The sequence below is a fragment of the Trichosurus vulpecula genome, chromosome 9 (assembly GCF_011100635.1).
Source record: "Trichosurus vulpecula isolate mTriVul1 chromosome 9, mTriVul1.pri, whole genome shotgun sequence".
NCBI lineage: Eukaryota > Metazoa > Chordata > Mammalia > Diprotodontia > Phalangeridae > Trichosurus > Trichosurus vulpecula.
The window spans coordinates 203,003,327-203,027,209 of NC_050581.1; the positions used below are offsets into that span (position 1 = coordinate 203,003,327).

Consider the following 23,883-nt stretch of genomic DNA (forward strand, 5'->3'; position numbering starts at 1 on the left):
TACATATGAAAGAGCCATTCCCCAACTGATAAATGGCCAAAGGATATGAACGGGCAATTTTCAAATATGTAATTGGGGGAAAATAAAATATTAAATAAATTTTAAAAAGAAAGAAATAATGTTGCAACTATAAAACATCCCATGGCATCCTTGGGGCAACTCTCATCATTAGCAAGTTTTCTCAAAGTCATCCGATACCTAAAGTCACTGCTTTATAACTTCTATCCACCACTCTGCCTCTTGGGTACCAATGAGGAACAGTCTAGGAACACCTTCACTTCATCCTTGAAAATAGATGTCATGTCACTCTGTCTCTCTCTCTGTCTCTCTCTCTCTCTCTGTCTCTCTCTCTCTCTCTGTCTCTCTCTCTCTCTCTCTCTCTCACACACACACACACACACACACACACACACACACACACCCTTCCAAGTCATCTCTATTCCAGGCTGAATTAATCCAGCCCTTTCACCCGGTGTCTGGGCTGATACAGCTATTTTAAGGGTTTGGTATGTTTTGTAACTAAGCAAGCCCTAGAAAACGTTCAGGATTGAAAGTTAGCAACAACATTGTTAGCTGTGTATGGTAATGTCTGTTGCAAAGAAAAACTATTTAGAATGTAACCAATTCATGAAAGAATTTTTTTTTATAAATGCAACAGAATCATTTGTTAAAGTATTTACCCTAAACCATGATTGATAGAAATATTGATTGACTCTGTAAAAAATAAATTAATTTCAACAACAACAAAATATATAAACACAGATAATCATATGTATGTGTGTAAAGATAGATAGATAGATAGACAGACAGATATTGGGGTGAACTGGTTGTGACTGAAAGATTTCTCACATTTTGGCAGAAAAACTATTCCTGAAAAGCATCTGCTATCTCACGGCAGAAATGTTTGGACCAGACATCATCAAACTGTGAGTATAAAAGGATCCATGTCAATGAAGTGAACTTGCCAGGAGAGAGGAAAGGAGTGCAGACAAGAGAAAGGGGGTGGGTATTTCCAGTTTGATCTGTTCAGTAAAGAGAAAAGCTGAAATCTAGGGCATTTTTGTCTTGTTCAAACAAATATTTCTCCTCCCCTCCTTCACCCAAGCCAGACAACATAGAAATTTGGTTCAGATTCTAACCATGGATCCATTAAGTTTTGGAACAAGAATTTTCTCAAACAAAATGCCCTCCAGCCATCAGCTAGACAGAGTTACTTGCTCAGATTTCTGACTCTTTACTCACATCTTTTTAATTGTCATCTATTCTTCTTTCCCTGGTTCCTGTTATACATTTTCTCCTAATGCCCTGATTCATTTTCCTGTTCTCTTGTTTTCCTTCTCTCTGCCCCTATACCTTTGGCCATGACTTGCTTGGACAGTGGAGGCAGCATGGTCACATAGGTAACAAACATTAGACATGGGATATGAGCCTGGGGTTTCTCTGACTCCAAGCTCTGGGGGGCAGTTGGGTGGTGCTAAATAATAAATTTGTTACCTATGTGACCACGCTGCCTCCACTTCCTCATCCGTAAAATGGAGCTCATGAGCTCTGCAGTCTCTGGCTCCCAGGGCTGAAGATCATGCACAGAAAGGTCTTTGCAAACTTCATGGCACTAGCTATCTACCTGAACCCCTCCCCCAATGGCTGCCTACCCCTCTCCTCCCATGTTCTCCCTGGATCTCCCTAAGGCTGAGGCCTTGTGCTCTTCTACCAGGACAATTCTGGGGACTTGGGGGGAAATGCAGGGTTTTAGGTTCCTCTGATGTGCATTATTTACAGCACTGCCTCTAGTGGCTTGATGCCAATTGACAGCTCACCCATACATCGACGTGGGGTGTAGAACAAGTCCTCTGCTCTCTGCTCTCCATTGAGTGTTGCAACAATTCGACTAGCAGCTGCTGTGGGGGTGAAAAACCAACACGAGCCCAACAACAAGAATTCTGCAAGTGCAGGTTCTTTTGATTTGCTTTACTAGTAGCGTTAGGGAGTTAAAAATCTTATTTCAATCCAACATACAAATATCATTCACTTCGTTCAGGGGAAAAAAGCCAACACCCTGAACTTCAGAGCAAATACAAACAAATTACAAACATACATTTATAAACAGACCAAATACAATTCATAGTTACCAAGAAGCCATCAACATCTGAGGTCAGCCGGGAGGCCCTTAGAACAGCTGCCCAGAGTCCTGCACCTCCAGGAGTGAGGGCCTCCAAGAGAATGCCAACCTGGAGCAGCTAGGTGGCGCAGTGAGTAGAGCACTGGCCCCGGAGTCAGGAGGACCTGAGCTCAAATTCAACCTCAGACACTGGACACACTTACTAGCTGTGTGACCTTGAGCGAGTCACTTAACCCTAATTGCCCTGCCTTCCCCCCTGCAAAAACAAAACAAAATAAAAAAAAAAACGACAATAGAACGCCAACCTCTGGGTTTATTTATCTTGTTCAGGGTCAAAGGTGAGTTGCACATGCTACTCACCCACATGACCTAAAAGTGTCACAAAAATGCAACTTAAACCCACATGGTCTAAGCCTCTGATGTTACAAACTGTCACTCAAACCCATGTAAAGTAGGCTTTCCCTTGAGGCAAGGAGGCCATCAAGGACTCCTAATTTAATTAAGGAAACAAAGGCCAAACTCTTCAAGGGCACTTGATTGAGTAAGTGCTAAAAGCCCATCTTGATTGCCAATACACTGAGTCAACAGGAAAAATCACAGGCAGCAGTCTGGGTATGCAAAGAACTCAAAGTCATTCTGGAAATGCCAGGATGAGAGCAGGACCTGTGGGAGCCTAACCCTGTGCATCCCTCACCTCTTCACAAGAGGCTGGGGCTCAGTGACCTTCTTTGTAAGACCAAGGCTGATCCAATGAGGCAAATGGCCCAGTCTGGCTAGGGGCCTGTAAAATGGGCATAGGAGCAGCAGGAGGAGATGCCAGAGCCCTGAGGCCTGAGCATGAACTGGTTTCCAAGTGCTGGGGACATGGACAGGACCATGCCATTCAGCAGGTACTTACCTAACCTAGCCTTGTGTTTCATTCATTGCATTGGTTACTAGACATCTTAAAACCTCTAGGCTTTCTTTGCCTTCTCCATCCTCCATGCCTAATCAACCACCCAGTCTTCCTGCTCCCTGGCCCTCTCTGGAATCTGACTATCCCTGTTTATTCCTCCCTTCCCCCCATCCTCAGACTCAGGGTCTCCTTGGTCTCTGGCATAAACCATGACTACCATATCATCCTGTCACCCACTTCTTACTGCTGTCAGATTAACCTCTCACAGATCTAGGCACATCATTCTCCTTTTCAGAATGCTTCTGTATCCCCCAATTACCTCCTTAGTAGGGACCAGACTCCTCAGCCTGGCAGAGCAGCAAAGTGTTCCTTAGTTGCTGACCTGGACAGAGGCTGTGAGAAATCCCCTGGGCCCATACCTGCACCTAGTCTTGCCTTCTCCCTTGAGCAGGGGTATTAGCCTTGAGAAAAGCAAAGCCTTAGTGACTGCCCCCCAGGCCCCAAAGAGGTCCAGCCTTCAATGAAGAGGGGGCCTCCATCCAATAAAGAAACCAGCCCTTGGAATGGAAGCATCGGTCCACAGCCAATCAGCCAGGTACACCCTGCTGACTCACTCTCATCAATGGCTCTCAGGCAGGGATGAGTTTTAAGCTGCAACAAATGGACCCATGGTTGGTCAGTCAGTCAGCAAATAACTCATTTCCTACTTTGTGCAGAGAGCATGGTTTGCTGCTGGGGGAGGGCGGAGCTGCCACAGTCATCTTTCTTAATCAGTCAGCACCTATTGAGTACCTACTATGTGCCAGGTGATGGACTTTCTTACACAGAGAACTGGCCACATCACCCCTCTACTCAAAAATCTTCAGTGAGTCCCTACTCCCTCTTCAGTAAGAGCAATTCCAAATAAAGGCTGTGTGAGGCCTAAGGGGAAGGGGATCATTTCTACCTTTGGTGACTGGGAAAGGTTACCTGGAGGAGGGGGCTTCAATAGGAGAGCTAGAAACTCAACAGGAAAAGAGGAGTCGGGCAGGGACTCTCTAAGGCACAGATGACATGGTGGATTCAAAGGATTAGGGAGATAGACCTAACCTCCCTCTCCCAGGGCCCTCCTGCCCCATGGGGCACAGCTCAGGCAAACTTCTCTGAAGCAGCAAAAACACCTCAAATGTCTGTCCCTGAGCTAGCTTATCCCAGCAGCCTAAAGGGAAGGATAACTGGCCCCTGGAGATCTGCCATGCAGGTGGATTGGCACTGTGGAATTTTGCCTATGTGAGTAAGATTGGTGGAGAGAAGGATGCAGTGGACATCATTCTCTTCCGTCAGAGGCTGAGGTCCAGCCAACATTTTTTTTATTTTAATATTTTATTTTTCCCAAGTACGTGTAAAAATAATTTTAACCTTCGTTTTTACAATTTTGAGTTCCAAATTCTCTATCACCTTACTTCTCCTCCCCTCTCATTGAGAAGGCAAGCAATTTTATAAAGGTTATACATGTGGAGTCATGCAAAATATATTTATTAGTCATGTTGTAAAAAAGCACAGACAAAACATAAAGTTTAAAGAAACAGTACGCTTCCATCTACATTCAGATTCCAATCATTTCTCTCTCTGGAGGTGGACAGCATTTTTATCATAAATCCTTTGGGACTGTCTTGGATCATTATGTTGATCGGAGTAGCTGTTTTTCCCAGTTGATTGTACATATAATATTTCTGTTATTGTGCACAATGTTCTCCTGGTTCTGCTCACTTCACTTTGTATCGATTCATGTAACTCTTTCCAGGTTTTTCTGAAATCCTCCTGCTCCTCATTTCTTACAGCACAATAGTATTCCATCACAATCATATATCGCAACTTGTTCAGCCATTCCCTGATTGATGGGCATCCCCTTGATTTCCAATTCTTTATCACTGTAAAAAAGAGCTGCTATAAATATTTTTGTATATTGAGCTCCTTTTCTTTTTTTCTAATCTCTTCGGGATACAGACCTAGTAGTGGTCTTGCTGGGTCAAAGAGCGTGCCCAGTTTTATAGCCCATTGGGTGTAGTTCCAAATTGCTCTCCAGAATGGTTGAATTAGTTCACAACTCCACTAATAGTGCATAAGTGTCCCAATTTTTCCACATCCCCTCCAACATTTGTTATTTTCCTTTTCTGTCATATTAGACAACCTGATAAGTGTGAGGTGGTACCTCAGAGTTGTATTAATTTGCATTTCTCTAATCAATAGTGAGTGACAGCATTTTTTTCATAAGACTATAGATAGCTTTGGTTTCTTCATCTGAAAACTACCTGTTCATATCTTTTGACAATTTATTCATTTGGAGAATGCCTCATATTCTTATAAATTTGACTCAGTTCTCTATATGTTTGAGAGATGAGGAGGTCTTTATCAGAGAAACTTACTGGACAAAAATTTCCAGTTATCTGCTTTATTTCTAATTTTGACAATGTTGGTTTCATTTGTGCAACCAACCAACATTTCTTAAAGTGTGCTCTGGATAAGATGGCAGTAGTGAATAGTAGTCAATCCACAGCCTGGTAGGTTCATATCCTCAAAACATCTTTGCTTCTTTGCAGGGTACTGATTAGGGACAAACTCAATTAGCTTTTAGAAAGGGGAATTTCCTTAAGTAGAATAGTTAGCATAAGATATTCTCCCTGCCCCTCCCCTGCCAAAAAAAGAAAAGTCTATGACACATTCTCCCACCAATCCATAGAGCCCAGGAGAAAGTGGGCTCATGATTAGAAAGCCCATGTGGCCAAGGGGTAACTCACAGCTCCTAGATGCTGCTATTCTTGTTCTTCCCTTCTTGGGGTGCACAAGAAGTTCCCCTTAACCACAGTATAACTTCTTTGCTGGACTCTTGTGGAATGTCCACAAGTCAATGTCTTGTGTGTCAGTGGCTTCCAAATGGGTTACTGTTGTCAACTGGTCCCAGAACACTGATAGGACATTGATGGGGAAAATGACCCTCAAACAGTTACCCTCTGGCCAAAGGAGGCTAGGGAGGGGACCAAGGCCAAGGCCAGAGCTGAGGTCCCTCCTCCTCAAAGCAGTTCCTCCTTAGGATTTGACTGGGATGTTCCCCTTACCCCAGTCTTTGGATAACTCCAGGTCTCAATTCACTTGCCATTTTGTGGATGACTCCCAGGTCATGGCCGAGCTTGCCCAGCCTGTGTGAGCATGAGTCTTCAGCATCCTCCAATTCAGTCAAGGACTTGAGTTCTTCAAGGACTTTGGGGACTTAGTCTAAAGCCAATGATGGATGGATGGATTGAAAGATGGCAATGTGTTCTCCTCTCATTAAGGCAACTTCTCCCTTCCTCTAAATGGGACAGGACAACTTGATTGATTTATTCAATCAACCTCAGGCTTATATCCATGAATATTTTGATTCAATTAATTAATATTTAAATTTAATTCATAAGAAGGAGAAATGTCTTAAAATTAAAACAAAAAGGTTTGAACAACGCTTAGGAGAAGAGCCTCGAAGCATTAAACTCTGAGTGCTCACTCTTGGGATGAGTTCAGAAAGTGACAAAATATGGTCCCTATAGGACAAGCCTGTACAACCTGCTGCCATGTAAGTGGGCTGAGGGCACAGGTTGTGCAGGCCTGCTACAGAATGACCCCAGAGTTCATTTAACCTGGCTTCCTTTTGTTTATCATCGTTTTGAAAGGGAGCCCCATGCTGTCAGCTTGATTCTCAGGCTGAAGACAAAGCTCAGCACTTCTCCTCCCATGGCCTCATTTTAAACACTGCTGAGACCAATATGGCAGACAATCACCTGGCTCCAGAATCCCTGTTGGGTAAATTCAAAGGCCAAGTAGAAATGAGCTCAGGGCAGCAGAATTGATTCTGGGAGCTGACCTCCCTGTTCAAGTAGCTTCTACCCTTTATAGTACCAGAAATGCTCCTGACCTTTCCTCTGTTCCATTTTCCTACAGGCTCAACTTGAAGATGAATGCAGATGTGGTCTGCCATGCCCTCCAATTCTGTAAACAGGAGGCTGGTCAGCCTCTTTGCCACCTCTACAACCCTCCCCAGGTGAGTGGTTTTTCATCCAACCTTCCCCCCTTAACACCTGGAATTCTCTGGGAAATGCTAGAAAGAACTGTTGGGCTTTAATTGTTCAGAAGAATGGGGATTTGATTCATTCAATTAATGAGTATTTATTAAGCTCCAATTATGTACAAGGCACTTGGGCTACAAAGACAAAAAAAAAGAATTAAGCAATCTTTGACAAAGAGTTTACATTCTGATGGAGGATGTAACATAGATGTAATAGGCAGGCACTTTGGCCCCTGGCAGTCTAGCAGGTATTTGTTAAGCACCTCGTATGTGCCCAGCAGTGTGCTAGGTGCTAAGGAAACAGGTACAAAGAATAAAATTATCCCTGCTCACAATGAACTGATATTCTGATGGGAGAGACAAATACACACAGTGACAAACATAAAGCAAATAAAACCCAAGTGTTTTGAGGTGCCAGTTGGGAAAGCTGGGTCAGGTATAAAAGAATTCACTTAAACTATTTTCTCTTAGCCATTCATTGGGAGCTTTATTACATGGAGCACACAGACCTGAGATTTAGCAATGAGCTAAACAAAGGCCGTGATGTAAGGGGAAAAAACAGACTTATAGAGACAGAAAGCTATACAGCCTGTAAAATGATGAGGTAATTTCAGGGTTTCTCATAGCGGCTGGATAGGGACAGGATAGGTACACACAAGGTGAGGAAGATGGCTGCTTGCAAGATAAGGAAAAATTGTCATGACACAGGGTGAGAAATACAAAGAGTTTGGGAGGGAGGCTACCAGCAGGTTGGAAGATGCGAGGAATCAGGAAAGGCTTAATAAGGAAGATGGTGCCTGAGCTGTATCTTAAGAGGGAGTCTGGGAGGTGAAGGTATGGAGGGCTGCATTCCAAACATGGGAGATCACCTAGGCAGAGGCATGTAGACAGGAGACAATGAGGAACAAAGAGAAAGCCAGTCTGAATGCTCTCCCTCCAGAGTGTAAGAAGGGAGGGATTTTCATTGAGACTGGAAGCTCAAGTTAGGGCCAAATTGGGTAAGATTTTCAAAGCCAAATAAAAGAATGTATATGTGATTCTAGGGGCAATAGGTAGCAAGTGGAGTTGGTTGAAGAGAGGAGTAACTTGGTCAGATCTGCACTGAAGGAAAATGCCTTTGGCAGCAAATAGTAGAATAGACTGAGATAGGGAGTCTTGAAGCAGGGAGGGTAATCTAGACCAGAGGTGATCAGCACCTGCAGTCAGAGGAAACTGAATCAATACCCATCTGTCACAGCTTCATCTGCCCAGCTGCTCTTGACAACAGAATGAATTCTCCCTGAAATTAGAGACCATTTATGTTGTGTTCTTGTATCCTCAGCACCTTGCATAGGGCTGGGCACATAGTAGGTGCTTAATAAATGCTGGTTGATGAATTGAAGGAGAGCAAATGAAACTATGAAAAAACATTAGGCTATCAACATGTTACATGATTGTAGTTTCTCTTCTAAGAAATTCCACTTTTTCTCATCAGTTTGGGGGTGGTGTGGATTAGCCAATCAGATCATGGCTCAGCACCCAGCCTACAGCTCCTCCTGTCATTTCTTACCTTTAAAGTTCTTATATAGCTATAAAACCACTTCATCAGACTACTAGAAATGAAAAAACCATCAACACACCAAAGACTCACCTTGCCCAGTCCTTTCCTAGCTTCCTGCATCAATGCCCCCACCTAGCTCACCCCCCAATTAGCCAGCTGACCAATGCCAGTAGTTCATTCCCCAAATACCCTCAACAGTGAGGTGAAAGGGATCCACAAAGGGCTTTCTGTTCACTGGGACCTCCTCAAGATGGCCAACAATCCAGCCATCAAATAGGGTGCAAGAACTCAGAACTCTAGACTGATTCCTTCCAAGAGAGGCAGGGCATTAGAATGGAAGCTCCCTGAGGACAGAACCATGTTTTTGCCTTTCATTTGCATCCTTTGTGCTCAGTACTGTGCCTGGCGTGTAGTGAGTCCCTAATAAATGCTGGTGATGCTAGCCAGCGAGTTTGGCTGCTTAGAATTGCTTGGGGCATCCAGCATTCTCAGATGCTTCCTTTAACTGCATCTCTGTCCCTGCCACAGTGGGCACTGGTTTATTTGGGGGAGGTTGGGGGGAAGGGTTTCACACCATGTGCCAAAAACCACCTGGGTATCAGATCAGTCCTGCCCGGGCAATGGGTTTAGAGGAAGTGCACAATGCCACCAGTAGGGTGCCATTTGCTCTACTCTCCCCTTCATGTTCCACATTCACCCCTTAAGGTCCCCACCCCAACCTCCCCAGTCACTTCACAGCCATCTGCCTGTGATTGTCCCTCATGCTGTCAGAGTTGTGAATGGGGAGTGGTGCAGAGGAGAATAATACTGTAGGAAAACAAACAAACAAAAGTCTTCCCCCACCCTAGACTTTCTGAAGCTCTCTCAGGAGAGAATGTGTCTCAAGTATTATGTGTAAGTTAAAGTAAGTTAAAGAGCTGACTGGCTCCCATTACTGGTAGTGTGGGGGGAGGGGGATGATTGCATGCCAGCTCTGCCTAGCACTGGCCCAATGCCGACTCAAACAGTCAATAGCATGTTTCACAGGAAGTGGGGCCCCTGGGCATGCTGGGAGCACTCATCTCGCATGTCAAGGATAAGCAGTCACGTGCCATCTTTGGGAAACTTTGGGATATGGTACTCTGTTGCCAAGCACTGCATGACCCCTCTAGGCTGATACACAGGGATATCTAGTGTAGAAACAATTACAAGATGATAAACATGTTCTCAGAGGAAGGAGATGCAGCTGCCGTCTTGTGTCAGAGACCCTGCAGGACAAAGAGAGGAGGGTGAACACAGTCTGGGAGACAGGAGACCCCTCCGGGAGAATTCGAGGGGAGGGTTGGGTGGGGGGTGAATTTCTCTCTCTTTTGCTGATCTCTGTAGCGTATTGTTGATCCCAGACTGACATGTCTGTCTGTCCAGCATACGTCTGATCACCCTTCCCGAATATCAGTATTTCAGGACTCTAAAATGAAAATTAAGGACATGATGAGGAATGCTAATCCACTCCCCACTAGAACAAGAGGAAGCATTCTAAATTCAAATAGAGTGATTAGGGATTTGGGTCTTTATGGATTAGCCACACTGGGAGCCAACCGGGTTTGCTTGTGTCCAGACATTCATCCAATGAACAAGCCTTTATTTACCATCGAATCACACTCTGTCTGAACTGGAGGGGACGTCAGAGGGTGTCAAGGTCACCCATGACCTGAGAAGGAATCCCCCGACATCCTAGATGCCAAGTGGCCTGAAGACATTCAGTGAGGGGATTGGCTGTGCCCATTTCATCGACCAATCAAGCAGTCCTAAGCATGGACTAGGTGCTTTCTCTGTGCCAAGTGCTGTGCTAAGTGCTGGCAACACAAAATAGAAGCGCAAACAAACAAAAATCTGTCCATGCCCTCAAGAAGCTTCCAGTCTAATTGCAAACAACTGTGCACATGCAAAATGTATAGAAGGTCGATGGAAGGAAATGTGAGCTGAGAGGTGTTCACATTAAAGGAAACCCATCCTGCAGAAGGTGAGGCTTGAAGAAAGCCAGGAGAGGGGAAGAGAGGAGGAGAGGAGGGGAGGGGAGGAGGGGAGAGGAAGAAGGGAGGGGAGAAGGGGAGGGGAGAGAGCATTCTAGGCATAGGGCCAGAGAATCCAGCCAGCCAGAGAAAAGTGCCCAGTCTTGGTCAGGGAACAGGAAATAGCAAGGAGGACTGTATTGCTAGGGATAATAGAGTCCACAGAGGCAACAGTCAATAACCATTTATGAAGCTCTTACTATGTGCCAGGCACCAGGGATTCAGAGAAAGGCAAATGATAGGTCCTACACTCCAGGAGGTCATGGTGTGAGAAGGTGCTGTGTGTAATGAACACACATCCATTTTAAACATATATGTATAATCACATTTAAAAAGGAAAAGCTCACAATCTTGAAAAAAGAAATCTATGGAAAATTAATGAGAGAGAAAATTAAACCATCTCTGCATCTGAATATGAGAAATCAAACAAAAGATTCATAGTAAAATAAGAAACTTTTATCCTCTTCTGACAAAGTGAATAAAAAATTTAGTGAAGCTAAATTTAACAATTGTGAAGTGGGTATAAATAGACTGAAGTCCCCACAGAATTCAACAGAGTGCTCAAAAAAACCTGGGATTAATAGACACGTGGAAAGAATTTAATGGAAAAATAGGGAAGATACACATGCATATGTGTGCACTGACATTGTATTGTGTAATTTGCACACATATACATATGTATACACATTAATACACCCATCATAGGGATAGTGCTCAGCCCATTGCCTGACTCATGGTAGGTGCATCATTGATTGTTGCTGCAACTTGACTTATTGACCAAACCTATGACTCCATCGCTATAGAAAACTCTCAGTAAAGGCCAACCTCTTCTCTGAAACTTAGAGACTTCCCTAGAGAGCATTGAAAGGCTAAATGATCTGCTGGCCCCCCAGCCAGTTCATGTCAGGAGTGAGACTAGAGCTGAAGTCTTCCTGGCTTCAAGGCAGCTGGTGCTCTGTCTACCTTACCATATTCCTTTTCTAATACACATCATGAATATACTATACAGATATAATGATATAGATATAAAGGTATAAACAATACACATGAGATAACCACACGCCAAAAAAAAATCATATTCTAGGATGTAGAAAACTCCTCATTAAATGTCCAAAGGCAGAAATAAGAAACCCTCCTTTTATATGCCACAACACAACAAATCTAGAAGGAAACCAAGCTAAGCTGACCAGAAAGCATCAAAAGACCAACCCAAAACAACTACATGAATAACCTCTAGGTTAAAGAAGAAATTCTAGAAACCAAACTGAACCAGATTGCTTTAACGATAATGCAAGTAGAATGTATCAAAATTCATTTGTTGTTGTGGAGTCGTTTTCAGTCATGACCAATTCTCTGTGACCCTGTTTGGGGTTTTCTTGGGAGAGATACTGGAGTGGTTTTCTAGTTCATTTTGCAGATAAGAAAACTGAAACAGAGTTCAGTAGTTTGCCCAGAGTCACACAGCTAGTAAGTCTCTGGGCCAGACTTGAATTCAAGATGAGTCTTCCTGACTCCAGGCTCCAAACACGACCCACTGCACCAGATAAATTCATAGGACACAGTCTTAAAGGCTGCCTTGCATTTATCAAAAAGAAAAGGAGAAATTCAATTAATTAAGTCTGCATTTAAAGAAATCAGAAAATAAAAGAAAGTGATGCACCAAAAGAAAGAGGAAAGGAGGGACTATCAATATTAGTACAAAAATTAATAAAGTAGAAAACAAAAGAAGAGTTGAATTGATTTCTAAAACCAAGAGATAGATTTTTAAAAGACCAATAAAATCAGTCTGTATTTAGGAAACATTATAAGAAAAAGAAGAAAGAAAATGCAAATTACCAAAATTACAAATGAGAAAAGAAGATCAAAACAAACCCAAAAGAAATTGTAAAAATATCAGAAATAAGATGATGTTAATGCATTTGGAAATGCCATAGAAAGAGAAGGACAGCCACAAAACCAGAAAATATCTAACTAGGCAAAGCGGGAAATAGATCCTCTCCTGTCCAACCACAGAGGGAGAAATCAACCAACAAGTTGCTAAGGAGTTTCTGCCCAGAGCAGCGCTTAATTCCAGGGCCTGTGCCCTGGGAAGGACTTGGAAGTTGCATTGTTTCCGGGGCCAGAATCAGAATGGGGGAAGAAGGGCCTTGAGTCTAAGTCATGGTGGCATCTGATGAAGGAGCCTGGGGAAGAGAAGACGAATGGGCACAAGGGTCGCCAATGACCATTATCTCCAGCTGTCACAGGGAATGATTAGCCTTGTTCTGCTTGGTCCCAGGACTCCGTAGATGCTACAGGGCAGCCAGTTTTTAAGGTTGACATTACCCACAAATAGAGGGGGCTGCCCCAAAGGGTAGTGAGCTCACCCACATTGGGAGTCTTTCAAGGTAAGGGTGGGTGCACTGAGGCAGGAGTGTGGTGTGTTGTGGGGAGAGGGATGGATTTAGAGTCAGAGAAGACGCATTCAAATCCAGGCTTTACAACTTCCTACCTGTAGAGCCAGAAGTAAGTAGTATCAACTTCCTATGTCTCCGCTTTCTTATCTGTAAAGTGAAAAGGTGGGATAAGTTGTCCTCTGAGGTCCTTGCTAGTTCAAAAGCTGTGATCCTTTGGTGTAGAGGGACCCAAGCTGCAGGGACGGACTAAGCAACAGGTGCTGACGAGGCAGGAATCAGGGCCTTTCTGTCATCCTGGCTGTCCCCTGCTTGTCAAGGCCCTTCCTGGAACAGGGCGCTATATGAAGTAGGGCTGGCAGTAGGTTCTTAGTCCAAGCTTCAGGGGTGGACGAGACTGTGAGGGCTTCTCCAGCTCTGTGTATCGAATGGATGGTTCTGTCACACAGCATTTAGGGAAGACTAGACTGAATGTCTGCCATTTTGATCCCCATCAAGAGCCAAGTTCATTTAAGGTTTTCCACATGGCCTATGTTCTCCTCCTCTGCCTTGAGTCACCCTGGAATTTCTGCTGCCAGGGAAGATCTGTTGGCTTGGGGTGAGAGCCCATATTACAAGAGGGCTGTACCCTCCACCCACCTGGGACCAGCAACTACAAGGCCATTTTCCATGTCTGAGTATGTGGGGAGTGAGCATCCAAGTACTGTGAATTTGAAGGCTATGGAATCCAAACAAGAGTGTGCAAATAATTGGGGAGTGGGGGAGGGACAGGACTGGATTCTGTGCTGTTTCCATAACAAACACAGAGAGAGAAACAACGAGGGTGCCTTGGCCTTGGTTGACTGATAAGAATAGAAACTCTGGGATTGAGGGTCTCGCCACAAAAGCCCAGATCATCCCAGGGTTAAATAAACACATGCAGGCCACTCACCTTCCAAGATCTTAGACCTAAGGCTGGGAGAGACCATGGAGACAAACTGGACCAGATGGGAAAGTAAGATCTGGGGATGTTTAGTGACTCATCCAAGGTCACACATGTAGTATGTAGTAGAGCCAAGATCTGAGCCCAGGTCTTCTGACTCCAAGCCTCATCACTTTTTCCATGCTGTCCCTCAGTGTCTTCATCTGTCAAACAGGGCTGGTAATATCAGCAGTCCCTCCTTCTTAGAGCTGTTGTGATGTGAGGCTCACATGAGATAACAGACATGATATTCTTTGCAAACCTTAAAGCGCCATAGAAATGTCAACCAGAAGATAACTATTGCACTTAACAGCACTGGAATCCTGGTGACTTCCAGCTCACGGCTGCACAGGAACAAACTAAGGAGGAGGAAATTCATGAAGAATAACAGATTGTCGGGGAGCATGAAGCCAAGGGGGACGGGGAGGCTTCTCGGATGCCTAGCATCCATTGCCCACATTTGCTCAGCCTTTCTCCTTCTGAGGAACTTGGGACTGAACCTGAGTCTGCTTTCCCAGTCTCCAAGCCTCTAGGAATAGAAACCAGTCAAGGGAAGGACAAGCAGCGAAGCTATCACAACCCCCAGGCAGAGAAATCTCCTTCCTCCGCTCTAGCTAGACCTTCTGCTCTGCCTTGACAAGTCGACAGGGAATCACAAGCTCCGTCTGGAAAAGGAAGATCAGGTGGTGGTTCCAGCCTTGGATGGCCCTGAAATAGCCAGAGCATGAGTAAAGCTTGTCAAACTGTCAGCCAACTCCTGTCTCTGGATCCGACAAAGCCTTGAGAGTCACTGCTGGGGCTGAACACCGGCTGTCCCCATAAGAGAGAAGGAAGCACATAATAGACAGGAAGGAAAGAGCTTACAAGGGATAGAGGGAGACTGGGAACAGGAGAGAAAGGACCAGAAAGTGGCACATGACAGCACTGAGCAGCCACTTGCTTCCAGGGACATTTCAGGTGTCCCTAGTTCGCTGTCCTTAGAGAGCCACCATAGCGGAGTTTTGGAATCAAAGTGCCCACCCTGCCAAATGCCTCACAACAATTATGAAAAACAAGTGTAGTGAGTGGGATTGTATCCATTTTGTGGAGAAGGAAACTGAGGCTTTGAGAGAAGAAATAATCATAACACAAAACACAAACAGGAAGGGCTCTGACGATAAATGTGATTGGTGTTAGGCTATTCAAAGACACAAATACACATTTACCAGGAACTTATGCGGGGTCCTTGTGCTTTGCTGGTTGTTTCAATTGCTGGTTTTTTTGTCTATTCTTTTTCAGCAAGAAACTTCAGAGACACTAACTGAAGATTCAGAGCTGTGTTGTGTTAATAGGGTCATCGGGGAATGAGAGGCAATCTGTAAATGTGCGGGCCATCTTGGCCGGTAATGGATAATTATCAGGGCCAATAAAACCCAGCCAGAGGTCCATCTAGGCATTTGGAGATCTCAGTAATGCAAATGGGAAGTTAGCAGTGGACTCTAGGTAGGTGAGAAGGGGACGTTCAGACAGTGACACCTTTGAGGGACTCAGATAGACAACCTAATGCACCTCCCCCAAAAGGCAAAACCCTAAGCGATGGGGAGAAGTGGCAAAGAAACCAATAAGGCTGGAGGTAAAGACGGACTTCCTGATGCCCTTCCCCACCTCCCAGAAAAGGTTGGATGAGCTCTTGTCAGTTCACTATGGAGAGGACTTTTGTTCAAGTTTGGGGTAGAAGAAATGGCTCCCAAGCTCCCCTCCAGTTCCAAGATTCTGTCTTGGATTTCTTCTGTTTAGAGCAAGTTGGGCTATGTCTCCTCTTCCCCTGTCTACCAGAATGCAAACTCTTTGAAGCAGAGGCTTTCATTTGTCTTCATATCCCCCTGCCTGGCAATGCCTGGCTTGTAGTAGGCATTTACCACAGGCTTGCCGGATTGTTTCTAAAGGATGACACTCACTTTATATCACTCTGTAGGGTTTGCTGAGTACTTTACTATACTGTTTCACTTGACTTGTGCCAAGTCTGTGAACTAGATAAGATCAATATCCCCATTTTACTGATGCCAAGTAACTTGCTCGTGGTCATGCAGGTCAGATCCATGCCCAGGTCTGCCCGATTCCAAGGCCAGTGATGGGTCGCTCGGACCACATGACCTTTTCTTAATGGCTGCCTTCCCCTAAGGAGGGCTGAGCTGTCATGTCTGTTTGCAAAAAGGTCTATTTCTGCATGTGGACAGTCAAAGAAATTATAATCAATGAATAAAAAATAAAACACTGAACAGTAAAACAGGTTTTTAAAACACCCAGGATCTTTAGGCATCATAATCACAGATGGGCTAGCACCCTGAACCTTCTGGCTCCTGCTCAGCCCAAAGTAGCCCCTGGAGAAAGGCTGTTGGGGCCAGGCCAGGGGTCTTCTATCTGCCCCAAAGCAACCAATTCCATCTATACCAGCACAAGGCACCTTCCACCTCCTCCTGCCAGCCCAATCTTCAGACTGGGATGTGGAGGACCTTTGGGGCAAAGAACAACCAACCCTTTGACTTCAGTCCTCCCATTTCCTGCTGCACCTGTCTTTTTAGGGTACAGTAGTGGCTTCTCAAACTGGACATCCAGAAGACATCTTGAGCTCAATATGTCCAAAATGGAACTCATTATCTTTCTCCCTAAACCCTCCCCCTCCCCATTTCTACTTTCCCTATTATCCAGTCCCTCAGGCTCTCAGTCTAGGCTTCTTACTCCTCACCTTCACCCCCCATATCCTATATGGTACTAAAGTCTGTCCCTCTCTTCTCTACAGCATCTCTCCAATAGGCCCTCTTTTCTCCTCTGACCCTGCCTCCCCTCATCAACTCACACCTGGACTATTAGAGCAGCCTGCAGGTGGGTCTGCCTGCCTCAAGTCTGTCCCCACACCAATCCATTCTCCATTCTGCCACTAAAATTATTTTCCTAAAACATAGAACCGTGAGTTTAGGAAAAACATCTATGGAGCTTAGCAGTGGTCATTTTCTCTCAATCAGAGAATGGGGAAGAGCAAATAGGAAATATTATGCAAATCAAAGGAAACTAGGAAGGAGGGAAGGAAAGAAGGAAGGAAGGAAGGATGGAAAGAAGGAAGGAAGGATGGGGTATGACTACTAGAGGGATACTGTCTTTTGAAATTGACTCTGTAGCTGGGAGGTAACTGGAGCAAAAGAAATAAGAATAAAGACACAATGCCAGTCTTTGAGAGCTACAGTGACTAAACATTTTATCCCCTGAAGCTGAAGAGGAACTGAGCCATGTACTTAAAAAGTTTGTTAATTGAATTGAGGGCAGAAGGGCATATCCCCCTTATGACTGATGAGTCTGAGTCTTACTTAATTGCTGTCTGATGCCTAAGGACAGCTTGGACAAGATGAGGAAATGCAAATTCAAGACTCCATAAACCTGAAGGGAACATTTTAAGGACTCTAATGGGATTTCCAGAAGGTGCGAGTCATACGTGCTCTAAGCTGGAGCCCACATTCTCCTGGACTCTGTGCTATAGACTTTTGGAAGGGTATTTTATACCAATTATCCTGCCATAGTCAATATCCATTTCTAAAAACTAATTAAGTCTGGCTAATTAATTGATATAACTGATAATCAATGGGAGGAAGCACATGTGGGGGGGAGGTGCTCATGAGCTATGTAGCACTAGAAAAAAACCAACCTCTCAAGCCCTCAGGGCTCCCCTGGACTCTGAGAAGCCAAGCAGGAGCCTTGCTCTGGGGATCCAGTCAGTCAGTATGATTAGGGTTTGGGACATTCACCTCAGATCATTTTTATCAATGAAATCAAACATTGCATTAGTTTTTGTTTGTTTGTTCGGCTGGCCACTAAGTGTTAGTGAGTAGGGTTTTATTAACAACGCTCTCTTAATTGCCAAATCCAACAGCCTTTTCTCAATCTTCATCTTCCTTGGCCTCTCCCAAGCCTTTAAAGCTGTGGATCGTGTTCTCCTCCTTGACACTCTCTTCTCTCTAGATTTCCCTGACATGGTTCTCTCCTGGTTCTCCTCCTCCCTCTCTGATGACTCCTTCTCTATCTCCTTTGCTAGATCCTCCTCCAGATCATGCCTTCAACCAAGGTATCCCTCAGGGTTACTTCAGACTACTTCGCTTGGTCATCTCATCAGTTCCCTTGGATTTAATTATCATCTCCATGCTGATGACTCTCAAATCTACCTTTCCTGCCCCAATCTCTCTGTTGACCTCCAATCTCACATCTCCAATTGCCTTTCAGATGTCTTGTGCTGGCTGTCCAGTAGACCTCTTAAAATCAACATGTCCAAAACTAAATTCCCTATCTTTACCCCAAGCCCCTCCCCCCTCCTTACCTTAATACTGAAGAGGACAACACCAACCTCCCAAGGCTCCAGGCTCACAACCTAGACGTCATCCTGGACTCCCCACTCTCTCTCACCTCCCCAGATCTAATATGGTGCCAAGGAGTGCTGATGTCACCTCTGCATATCCCTCATATTCACCTCTTCTCTCCTCTGACACTGCCCCCACCCTGGTAAATATCCTCATCTCCTCATACCCAGACTATTACAGTGCCTGCAGGTGGATCTGTCTGCCTCAAATCTCTCCCAGTTCCAATTCATCCTCCGTTCAGCCTCCAAAGTGATTTTCCTAAAACACAGGTATGACCATGTCACCCTCTACTCATTAAACTCCCATGGCTCCCTGACTCCTCCAGGATCAACTACAAATTCCTCAGCCTGGCATTGGAAGGTCTTCACAAGCCTCCCACCTTTCCAGCCTTCTTATACTTTATTCCCTAACATATACTCTTTTATCCTGTGACAATGGCCTCCTGGCTGTTCCACAAACCAGATACTCCCATCTCTCTTCTCTGACAATTTTCTCTGTCTGTCCCTCCTCCTCATCTCTGCCTACCGGCTTCCTTGGCTGCCTTCAAGTCCCATCCCAGCTCCTGGCTAATTCTAGTGCCTTTCCTCTTTTAATTATTTCCTACTTATTCTGTATAGAACTTGTTGGCACAGATTTGTTGTACATGCTTATTGTCTCCCCCATTAGACCGGAAGCTCCTTGAGGCTAGGGATTGTCCTTTGCCTTTTTTTTGTTTCCCCAGTGCTTGGCACCGTGTCTGGCACATAGGAGGTGCTTAATAAATGTTTGACTGACTTCATATTAATTTAGCAAGCATTTAACTAATCACCTATTGTGTGACAGTCACTGTGTTATGTTTTGCAGGTATAAAAAAGAAAAATAAAACACTCTCTGACCTCAAAAAGTTACAGCCTGTTTTGATAGCCCTTGCAAGGGATAAAAAGGGGGAGAGGAGGAGAGATCTGTAATAAAATGAAGAGAGAGTAAGAGGTCTTAAGACAGATCAGATTCCCAATGCCCTCCATAAGAATAGAGACAAAAAAGCCCCAAAGTAAAAGGGGGCAGGGGAGGAAGTATTATCAAGGAAATGAGTTGGCCAGAACTAGGACATGGAGAATAAATATTATGGTTTAAAGAATCGAGGTAGATAACACCAGAAAAAAAATCATTAATATCAAGGACAGTCTCTGGATTGGATAATAAACATTGTAAGGGAAATAAAAAGGGAACTTGATGTCAGTAAAGACAAAAATTGACATCCATAAAGAGATCTGCCTCAAGCCAAAAGGAAAAAAAATGGTCATGGAAAGCAAATGCACAGAGAGATGTGGGGCAATGTAAACAAGAATAGAGAATCAAAGAGAAATGGAAAGCTTCTGCCAGAAGACAGAAAGGCCAGCACCAGCAGCAAAACAAGATCAAAGAACAGCTCTCCGGGATGGATGAAGAAGATCCCATGACTTTAGGTAAGTAAGTCAAGGCCAAAGGAGAGGACGGAGGCCAAGAGAGAACTGGGTGGTCACTGGGTGGATTCCTCAAATAATGTGAAAGCAGAAAAGGTGTCAATAGCCATCTTTCAGGAAAATGGTGATGAAATTTCCCCAGGTGATCGAGAGCAAAGGACAGAGTACAGAGTGACAGAACCACTGGACACCTACAGAAATGACTGTGAGATTCAACTCAACCAGAAACATCGAAGGAAAGCCAGCCAGCCCCAATAGGACCTTTGATATGCAAATCCATCCAGAAGCCCAACTTCCCCAGGTATAGGGGGTAGGGCTTGCTGTGACTTTTGATATGCAAATCAACCAAGACCATCAACGGAGGTAATTTGAGCAAACTTAAAAACTTTGTAGCCTAAGAGGGAATTCAATCTGTTACTGGAAAACAGCAAACAGAAAAGCAGCTAAGTAGAGATGGATGAGACCATGAAGAGCTGACTCCAGACACAGACTGCTCTCAACATTCCCAGCATGACAGAACATTGAGGAAAGGATTCATTATTCCACAAAGCCTGAATAGCAAGAGCTTGGTTTTAAAAAGGGAAATGGGAAGGGGCCAGCCCAGTCCAGCATTCCCCACACTCAAGTTCAAACAGATTGATAATCAAAATGTAAAAAATACCCGAGTATAATGGAATGTTTGTTGCATTTTCCACAGCTGTGGAAAGGGGACAAATTCTTAACAAGCCCTGACTTCAAGTGAATTATGAGTCAAATAATACATGAAATCAATTAGACCGAAAATAAAAAGCTTCTGCACAACACCACCAACAAAAAAGCAATGCATTTGGAATAAGGAGGAAAAAACGACCGAGGAAACAAGAAATAAATATTTCTCATCAAAGCTAACATCTAACACTTAAAAGGAACTGGCCCAGATTCATAAGAATAAAACCCATTCTCCAGTAGGCAAAAGACCCAAGAATAGCAGATGTTGAAGAAGGAATACAAATATCCAGAACCACAGGAAAAATGTTCAGAATTTCAAACAATCAAGGAAATAAAGGTATGCTGAAACAACTTGTAAATTCTACCTGACATCCATGACATTAGCAAAGAAAGGAAGACAATAAAATCATTGCTGGTGCACATGCTGAAAATTGCTTCAATTTTTTAAAAAGAAATATGGAATTTCATCCGAAGAATTTAGGGTTAGAAATGTAGAAATAGGAGTTCTCGTGCATTTCACAGAGGTCATAGTGGAGCCATGTAACTAAATGAGATCAGTATAGGGTGCAAATGTAGAGAACCCAACAAGCACGTCTGTAAGCTCCATATGTATGGGGCGTGTCCTACATGCAACTGGACAATTGGAAGAGGCACTTTCTGCAGATGAACCACCTGCTTTTTCCCCTCTCAACTGCTGAACACCACCTAGGATTCTTGTCAATCATTTGGTTTCTCTCTCATCCTAATAGAAACTCCTCCTTCTGGATCTGTCCAACCATTGGTGCATTCACATAAACTTCAACATCACGGTCAAGCAAACCAATTTAATAATTAGAGCAGGGAAATGCGCAGCGATATGAGAAAATCAACGTGAGCTGCCATAAATGTCCATTAACCATGAATTTCATTGTAACTCCTGAGCAAAAACCCCTGTCCCCAGTGGAGTCCCACGCGATTAACCTGAACCTTAACCCATAAGTCTTTCCCTGTAGCAGCTTTAGTGAGCGGCTCCATAAGCAGACACAGACATTTTAAGAGTCACCGCAGTTCTCAGTTGTGATGCATTTCAAAGCTGGGTCATTCTGTCCACCTCACAGATGGCCAAGGGAGATGCCAGGCACCGTGGCTGCTGCTTTTGGCTTTGTAGATTATTGACCACAGAGGAGGGCCACTTTCTAGAGAATGAGAGTGCATCTGTATTAAGTCCCTGCCCAACCAAGGGCACAAACAGCTGCTTTCCATACTAAGCAGTTACTTCAATCATCCAAGTTTTTTCTCTGAGAGGAAGGCATGCATCTCTTTCACTAGAGCCTTCTTCAGTCTCAGCCATCAACCCTCTGTCCCCTTTCACTTTCCAAATTCTTCGAATGCTGCCTCCCATGTCTGCCATTAAGGCTTTTTTGCAAGTCAGTCAATCCATTTGAAGATCGTGCTGAGGTAGCAGCATCAGGTACCTTACTTGTGCCTACCTGAGCTAAGATATTTACTTGTGCTTCCTGAGATAGAAAGCATCCTTGTCCTGGGTGTGCCTATCATCCATCCAACACCTGACCTCTGATGCTGGAGAAGCTCACACCCAGATACAGTGGTCATCCATTTGGCCAGATTCTCCATCATTGTCTAGGCATATGCCCAGGGAAAAGAAGAGGATATTATTGTTGCCAGGCTGATAAATAGCTGCCTCAACATTGCCTAGCTAGGAATCACCAATCACCACTACTCTTCTCTTAATCCACTCCCCCTTCTCGGACAACACCTGGGATTCACATTATCACCATGGAAAACAAGTGTCTGTTTCCTCCTCTGAGAGTCATGCTCTCCAGGAGGAGTTTCATATCTGTTACTTAGCTCCAAGTGTTCATAGTCCTTCTCTACCCATAATGTGGGGATGTGTCTGTTTTGGCAGTGAGTGACAGTGGAAAGTCCCCTAGGCATGGATTCAGAAAATTGTTCAGTCATTCAAGTGTGTCCAACTCTTCAGTGACCCCACTGGACCACAGCAGGCCAGGACCTTCTATTCGCTTCTATCGCCTGAAGACTGTCCAAGCTCATGTTCGTTACTTCAACTGAGTGCCCTTGAAGAGTTTGGCCTTTGTTTCCTTTGATTAATTCAGTGTCTTTGATTGAGTCTTATTAGGTGCTAAGACCCATGCCCAAACCCATATCTATTAGGTGCTAAGCCTATGTGGGTGTGAAGCCCTCAGGGGTCCTAAGGGGAGTTACTAAAACCAGAGCAAATAGTAAGAGATTAAGTTCTGGTCACTCAGATGATGTTTGATGACGGCTAAAGAGTGCATAAAAAGGGAAGACAGAGCTATTTGCTTAGGGCTCTCAATCTTGGTGGTGTGATGATGTGGACACTCCAGGCAGCTGTAGTTAAGAGCCCTCTAGCTTGTAAACCTGGATGTTCGAACTTTGTTAAACTCTGGTAACTATGCATTGAGATTTGAATCAGACAAGGTCTGTCTGTTGATGTTTGTAATTTGTTTGTATTTGCTCTGAAGTTCAGGGTGCTGGCTTTTTCCCCTGAACTAAGTGAATGATATTTTTATGCTCAATTAAATTGAGATTGTTAACCCCGTAATGTTGCTTTCCTTAGTAAAGCAGATCAAAAGAACCTGCGCTTGCAGCATTCTGTGAGCTGGTTGTTACTGGTTTTACACCCCCACAGCAGCTTCTAGCTGAATTGTTGCAACAGAAGGACTCTCAAAAGTCTTCTCGAGCACCACCATCTGAAAACATCAATTCTGCAGTGTTCAGCTTCCCTTATAGCCCAGCTCTCACAGTTATACATTGCTACTGGAAAAGCCCTAGCTTTGACTAAATGCACCTTTGTCAGCAAGGTGAGGTCTCTGCATTTTAGTCTGCTGTCCAGGTTTGCCAGAGGTTTCCTTCCAGGGAGCAAGCACCTCCTACTTTCATGGTTGCAGTCACTGTCTGCAGTGATCTTTGAGCCCAAGAACAGAACATCTGACACTGCTTCCATTTCTTCTGCCTCTATGTGCCAGGAAGGGATGGGGCCAGTTACCAAGATCTTACCTTTTTGAAGTTAAGCTTCAGGTCAGCTTTTACACTCTTCTTCACCCTCATCAAGAGGCTTCTTAATTCCTCTTCACTTTCTGCTATCAGAGTGGTATCATCTGCAGATTTGAGATTGTTGATATTTCTCCTGGTAACCTTAATTTGGACTTTTGATTCATTCAGCCTGGTGTTTTGCATGATGTACTCTGCATATAAGTTAAATAAATAAGATGACAATATACAGCCTTGTTGTACTCCTTTTCCAAACTTAAACCAATCAGTTGTTCCACTCTCCA

The 23,883-nt window shown here is 44.2% G+C and overlaps 1 protein-coding gene across 1 annotated transcript in view; it reads left to right on the forward strand.

Annotated features, from left to right (window-relative positions):
• Positions 1-859: 859 nt before the first annotated feature.
• The window catches only part of AOAH (acyloxyacyl hydrolase), a gene marked incomplete at its 5' end in the record, with an annotated part of 93,789 nt that continues 70,765 nt past the window's right edge, over positions 860-23,883 (forward strand). The window contains 2 exon segments of the mRNA XM_036738693.1: positions 860-926; positions 6,966-7,065. Coding sequence (XP_036594588.1) covers positions 860-926; positions 6,966-7,065 — 167 coding nt within the window.